Source organism: Hydra vulgaris, chromosome 07 (genome assembly GCF_038396675.1).
Source record: "Hydra vulgaris chromosome 07, alternate assembly HydraT2T_AEP".
Lineage (NCBI taxonomy): Eukaryota > Metazoa > Cnidaria > Hydrozoa > Anthoathecata > Hydridae > Hydra > Hydra vulgaris.
In genome coordinates this window covers 23,083,296-23,090,499 of record NC_088926.1, presented here as the reverse complement: position 1 = coordinate 23,090,499, position 7,204 = coordinate 23,083,296, and the positions used below count along the sequence as shown (strand labels likewise).

General features: G+C 28.7%; 1 protein-coding gene across 1 annotated transcript; it reads left to right on the top strand.

Annotated features, from left to right (window-relative positions):
• Window positions 1-2,706: 2,706 nt before the first annotated feature.
• Window positions 2,707-4,610, top strand: LOC136082635 (uncharacterized). Its single transcript, XM_065802048.1, has 4 exons — window positions 2,707-3,091; window positions 3,259-3,491; window positions 4,128-4,212; window positions 4,402-4,610. The coding sequence occupies exons 1-4, from the start codon at window positions 2,887-2,889 to the stop codon at window positions 4,608-4,610; spliced, it is 732 nt and encodes a 243-aa protein (XP_065658120.1). The 5' UTR covers window positions 2,707-2,886.
• Window positions 4,611-7,204: the final 2,594 nt, after the last annotated feature.

Below are 7,204 nucleotides of genomic sequence, written 5' to 3'. Positions count from 1 at the left end.
CCTTATTGAAAACAAAAAGCAGTTCTGACATTATTATCATGCAAGACATGTATGAGCAAAAAGCAGAGTTAGTTTATTTTGGTTTGAAACATCAGTTAACTAATTTACTAGTGTTTAACAGCATTAAAAGCTGCAAAGTCATTTTATTGTTTAGCATTGATGGATTGCCTTTGTATAAGAGCTCGGGAAAACAGTTTTGGCCAATACTTTGCAGTGTTCACTTGGCGACAATATTTATAAACCGTTTGTAGTTAGCAAATTTTGTGGCAACCGCAAACCAAAAAGTTCAGCTATTTTTCTAGCTAGTTTTGTAGCTGAATTCAATGTTTTGAAGGAACAAGGTTTATTTATAGGTGAAAATCACTTTACCATGCATGCTAAAGGCTTTGTGTGTGATGCACCGGCACGTGCTTTTGTTAAATGTATAAAAGGACATAATGGGTTTTATGGTTGTGCGCGATGCATTCAAAAGGGAACTAGGGTAGATAATAGAACTGTATTTCCTGATATAAATGCATTGAAGAGAACAGATGCTTCATTTGCTTTATTCCAACAAGTTCAGCATCACAAACCAGATGCAGTATCCCCATTGTTAGAGCTTAATATTGGTCACATCTCTCAATTCACACTAGAATATATGCATCTAGTTTGTCTTGGTGCCACACAAAGATTACTTCTGCATTGGATTCGTGGAAAACGTGCTGTAAAAATAAGCATACTAATTGTAGATATAGTTTCAAATGGCTTGAAAAATTTTGCAGCTAATGTTACTGTTAAATTTGCACGTAAGCCAAGATCACTAAAGGACATTGATCGATGGAAAGCCACAGAGTTTCGGTTATTTTTGTGGTACCTTGGGCCTCTTGTATTACGAAGCCATCTTACCAATAATCTGTACCAGCATTTTATGTTATTGCATGTTGCAATTAGTATTTTAGCTAATCCAAATATGTGTTGGACGCATGTTGATTATGCAGAAAAGTTGTTAAACATATTTGTCATGCAAATGCCAGAATTATATGGCAGCAGTTCCATAACCTATACAATGCATAGCATTTGTCACATTTGTGATGACGTAAGACAGTATGGTTCACTTGATGAGTACAGTGCATTTCCTTTTGAATATGCTTTAGGCATTATGAAACGATTGTTAAGAAGTGGTCACATGCCACTGCAGCAGTTGTGTCGACGTTTGTCAGAAAGAGTTGATAGCAACACATATGTTAGTCGCAACATGAACCTGATAGCAAGTTTGAAAAGGATACACAGCGACGGCCCTACGTTAGGATACTATGGAAAGCAATATCTCAAGGTTGAATATGCTGGTTTCTCATATTTTTCTGCAAATTCCAACAACTGTGCTTTACTTGATAATGGAAAAGTTGTCCTTATTGAAAATGTTATTGATGCTGACGATGTTATGATAATTACACGTATTTTTGGACTAAAAGAAAATTTCTACACCTATCCTTGTGAATCTTCTTTGCTCAATGTTTTTAGAGTTAGTCAACTATCTGATCAATTTTTTGCTTTTCCAATAACTTCTATACTGAAAAAATGCCTATTATTACCTAGAAAAAATTATTTTGTTAGTTTTGCTTTACTTCATTGGGGCCACTAGACGTACTTGAAATGTTAGGACGCTATTCTAATGTTATATATTTCATTATTTTATAGAAAGAGATAATAATTTATTCACTAAAGTAGATTTTGCTTTCAGGTTGAGTTTAAGTTTACAGTAGTTTTTTTTATCTTAAAAAGCAAATTTATACAAATCACTGTACATTTACTGCAATATGCAAGTTAACAAACTCTTTTTTTATATAAAAATGAATATGAAATTAAATAGTACCGAATAATTTTTATTTTTTTTAGTGTTGCATCTCAGCGTAGTTAAGGAGAGATCCTAACGAATAGCGTTTCTTAAACTATTAATGTTATATATTTTTTAAAAGTAGATAGGCTTTTCATATATAATTTATTATTTTTTGTAAATCTTTTTTCAATCCAAGAATCAAACAAAATAAAATCACTTAAATATATAACACGGAAGGGCAGCATAAAACAGTTCAAACAAATGTTTTAAATATTTTCAATCTGAAAATGTCTCTTTTAATCAAGAGTATATAGTCTCCTTGTTTCCAGCATTAAAATATTTGATAAATCACCTCATAATTTACCTTTCCATATACCGTGAAAACATTTAAAACTCTTGCCCCATTGTAATTAGCTAAAACTTGAAACTCGTAGAAATTAAAATCACCAAAACATTTAAAAACAAAATAAAACTGAGTTTCATGATTAAAAAAATGAACCAATAAGAATGCACCCAAAAAAGATAGAACTTAAACAGTTTTATTTTTTTCGGCTCTTTCCTTAATTACGCTGATCACACAAGTGTGGAACCACTAAACTTAAAAAATTACTTATTTAATTATATTACTTTTTGAATTTTTTGAATTTTTTTTATTTATATACACATATTGTACGGTTAAATTAAGGATGGCAACCAAGTTTAAAAAATTTGCTGTTGCTGAATTTCTTGATGAAAAAAAAAAAGGTATGTGTGTCATGGACGTTATCTGTTCGTCATGGCTGATCAGTGAAAGTTTGGTGAGTTGGCCAAATCACTTACGATCATCTCGCCCTTCAGCTGCAATTCGGGAAGCCACACTTACTCCTGAAAGTAAGTGGAAACATCTGAAAATAAGAATTCTTTATTATTCTGGTAATTGTCGTTGTTTACTATGTCATTTTTGCTTGTTTTAGTGTTTAGTCTTGCTTTGTCTTTTAGGTTACATTTGTGCAAGATGCTAATGATGTGAACAGCTATATTCATCTTTACTTTATATATTTTTAGACAGTTATGAAACTGCTTTAGAACAGATGGAAACATTAGAGTTTACATCAAGTTCTGAAACGGCCGTTGAAAGTGACGACGAATATCCCATGCCTTCAGCTAAAAAGTTAGCAAGTTGTAGTGCTGTTCAATATATTGAACCATCTATATCGAACCATTATCAACCAATATCTCCCTCTCCTGACCAGAGCTTGGCTACTGTTGTGGCTGCTTTAGGCACCCGATTTGCTGGTAAAGAATTACATAGTTGGGTTATTTATTTGAATGTTTAATTGAATGTACTGTTTATACCTTTTTTTCCCTTTTTTTTTGTGTGTTCTTAGATCTAATCTATTTGCTTTTTATTTAAGTCATAATCAGTCATTCTTATTTATGTCATTTTACATATTTTATTGCAGCGTTTGAGAAGAAAAGTTTAGATTTGCTTGTGGGCATTCAACATGATTTGAAAAAAATAAACACTCGTCTAATCAATTTAGAAAAAGGTTTAGTGTTGCCTCCTACAGTTTGCAATCATAGCATAGCAGGACCATCCCCATCAATGCAATGGAATTATTTGCCAGTTAGAGAGGAAAAAGATCTTCTAGACCTGGATGAAAAATTAAGGAATAAAGACACCTATGAATCTTTGGTATGTATCAAAGAATTCATATTCTTTAATAGTTTTTAGAAACAGTTCCATGTGCATTTAAAATTAGTATACCTTACATTTATATATACAATACATTTATTTTAGATATGGAATAAAATGCTATATATAAAGTATACTTACTAAATTGTGTTGTGATTTTTTATGCACAATTAGCTCATTTAGTAGAGCAATGAGTCTACTAATCTTAGAGTCAGATGGAGCCCAACTTTAGCAACTTTAGGGTCCGCTTTTGTGTGTGGCAAAAACAACCAATGCTGGTGAATGAAAAATCTGTTAATATTGTATAACTGTGGGTAAGGGTATGAGAAGCTCATAAACCTGAAAGGAATTTTGTACGGTTTTTTTCCTAGTGTTGTTATCACTTAATAAAACATTTATGAAAATTTGCCATCTTGATCTGCAAAACAGGTTGACCTCATGGGTCTATTAGAAACAAATTGCTTTTTTTCTTCTATATCATATTTAAATATCACATTATATATAATCATATTGTCACTTTTGGAAACCTGTACGAAACACACACATTTATGTAACGATTCATCTTTTTCAAAATCAATTACATTTATTTTTTATTTTTTCTTAAATAATATGCGGTTTTTTTTTTTATTATTTAAGATGAACTTCCTTGCACCGGTTGGAGGAGACGATTATAAGCAACTCACTACGGCTATCTTAAAACAGCTAATGGCCAAAGAAGTATGTTTGCTATATTCATTGTATGGCAGAAAACAAAAAAATCATTTTCGGCACTTACGTCATGCAAGGTGGTGATAGGTAATTTAAATAATTATTTATCCTCTTATTCATTTAATTTACAAATTTAATAGTATGTAAAATAACATTTTATTTATGTTTTATTTACCATTATTAAATTTAAATTTGTTTACAGCTGCCATAAAAAAAAAGTTTGAAAATGCTAATGACAAAAACATTAAAGAAAGAAATGGTAGCTTTCTGGCCACGGCCAGCGATAGAGACGGTGGAAGAAAGAATAGAACCACAACTGAGCCACGTCCACTATTGAGCGATGAAAATGATTTTCGACAAGATATTGAAGTTCAATGTCCACTATTTGATAATGAGACTATAATGCAGTAGTGTGTGTATATATAAATGTGTATATATATATATATATATATATATATATATATATATGTATATATATATATATATGTATATATATATATATACTATATATATATATATATATATATATATATATATATATATATATATATATATATATATATATATATATATATATATATATATATATATATATATAAAGAAAAGTGTTTTTAAATAGCGTTGATTGTTATATTTTGTTATATTTTGGTTTTCTTTCTTTTTTTCATTTGTATCAGTTGGATATAACCATTAATAAATTTATTATTAGATTTTAAAAATCTTGTTTTTTAGAAGGGTTCCTATATTGTTGCCTCCTTGACATTAACTCAAGTTTACAATCTAATAGTATTCGTTATTCCTTTGGGTTAAACAATTAATTGCTTAACCCAAAAGAAACACAAATTGGTACTATAGTACAGTATTTTAATAAAATACAATATTGTATTTTAATAAAATATACATATAAAATAAAAATTTATAACAGACAATACAATAGTTTACAATATTGGCATAATATTGTACAGTATATTACGCCAATATTGGTCAGTATTAAATCCCCAATATTGGCGCAATATTATTTACAATATTGTGCCAATATTGTAAACTATATCGCGCCAATATTGCAATGTCAATATTTTGCCAATATTGGCCAATATTGATTTAACAGTATTGGCGCAATATTGTACCGCCAATATTGGCCAATATTGATTTAACAATATTGGCGCAATATTGTATCGCCAATATTGGCCAATATTGGCAAAATGTTAACATTACAATATTGGCGCGATATAGTTTACAATATTGCGCCAATATTGTAAACAATATCGCGCCAATATTGCGCCAATATTGTTTGTTACATGGGTTTTAACATCAAACGTGCAGGTGCATCACAAATAAAAGCAAGGACTTTTAAATGATAATTTTTGTCCAAATAAGTCAACGAGTTGCTGCATAAATACTTTTAACTCATCACCAGACTTCTTAAAAATATATGCGAAATTGGTTTAGATATTTACCAAATATTTTAAATGTTACTAAACATTTCAACAATAAACAAAGTATAACCATGCATTTGAGCAAGACAAGGCCATATTTAATACGAACTTGATTTAAATAAAGCTACAATCTATATTTAAAGTCAATAAAATGACATCGTTAAAAATAGAATGCAGACTTATTTGTTTAACTATCTGGTCCTTAAATCAAAAATAAATATAATCTCCTCCACCATTTAACTGAAGAGTGAAAATAACACTAATAGTATGCTGTATTGTTTTACAAACTTTTCAACAGAATAGTGGTATTCAAGAAATTTTGCTATTATTTCATAAGTACACTTTTTTGATGAATTATTTTGCAGAGTCCATTTTCCAAGTTTAGAAAATAAAACATGACCATAATTACTTTTCTTTTAGGCATCAGATATAGCTTCGGATGATTTACAACGCATTGAATACTAAAAACTCCTGGGATCATAATTTTCTAATTTAAACCTTTTTAAATAGGTGATATGTATTAATTAGAAAAAATGTTATCAGAGTACAGTATTTCTCCACGAAGAGATAAAGTGCCACTCACACAACTATAATTTATACGTAGAACTTCTTGTATGCGCACTTTCCATGATTTGCAACTAAAAATGTCTATTAAAAACTTATGCAAGATAATCTATATCTTAGAACATAATAAATAAAAACCAACAACACTTTTCATATTTTAAAATGTTATACCATACTTTACTATCAAATGAATTGACTATGTATAATACATAATGTTAATAAAATATCAAAAGATAACTAAATTAAACATCAGTAATACCCTTTGGCAGGTCTAAATCTTTTTTGTTTTTGTTTTAATGACTGAATGGTTGTTAGTTTGTTTATTTCGTCGTTTAGTATATTTTACAATTTAAAAGTTATATATAAAATTCTGCCGGGGCAAGTAGAACACATTAATTTGCTTTATCACCGAGCCCCAATTGAAGGTCTTAACAATATCCGTATATTTATACTTTACAAATTATTTATTGAAAAATATAAATGTAAAAATAAATAACACTTAATTTAAGAAACAATTCAATAACAATATTCATGTTAAGAGTCATAATTAAGTAAACAAGAAAAACTGAAAGAAAAGTAAAAAAAAAATAAATAAATAAATGAATGAATTAATTAAAGAGGATGTATTTGCAAGAGCCACACTATATACGTATATTATACAAAGTATTTATTAAAAAATATGAAAATAAAATATATAACAGTTTGTAATAAAGTAATATTCAAATAAAGAACGAAAATATAATAATACAAGAGTACTTAATTTACAACAACCTTAATATTTAAGTATATTTTAAAACCAATTTGAATAAAACAAATAACAAGTCATTATTAGTTAAAAAAAAAAAAAAAATATTTAAGAACTCAGAATAAATTTCAAGAATAACTATTAAGATTAAAGGAAACACAATAACTGAATTAATGAAAAAAAATTCAAGTTTATATATTCTGAGACATTTTATTTAATTGATATTTAGTTTAAAAGAAGCATTAAAAATCGGATATGTT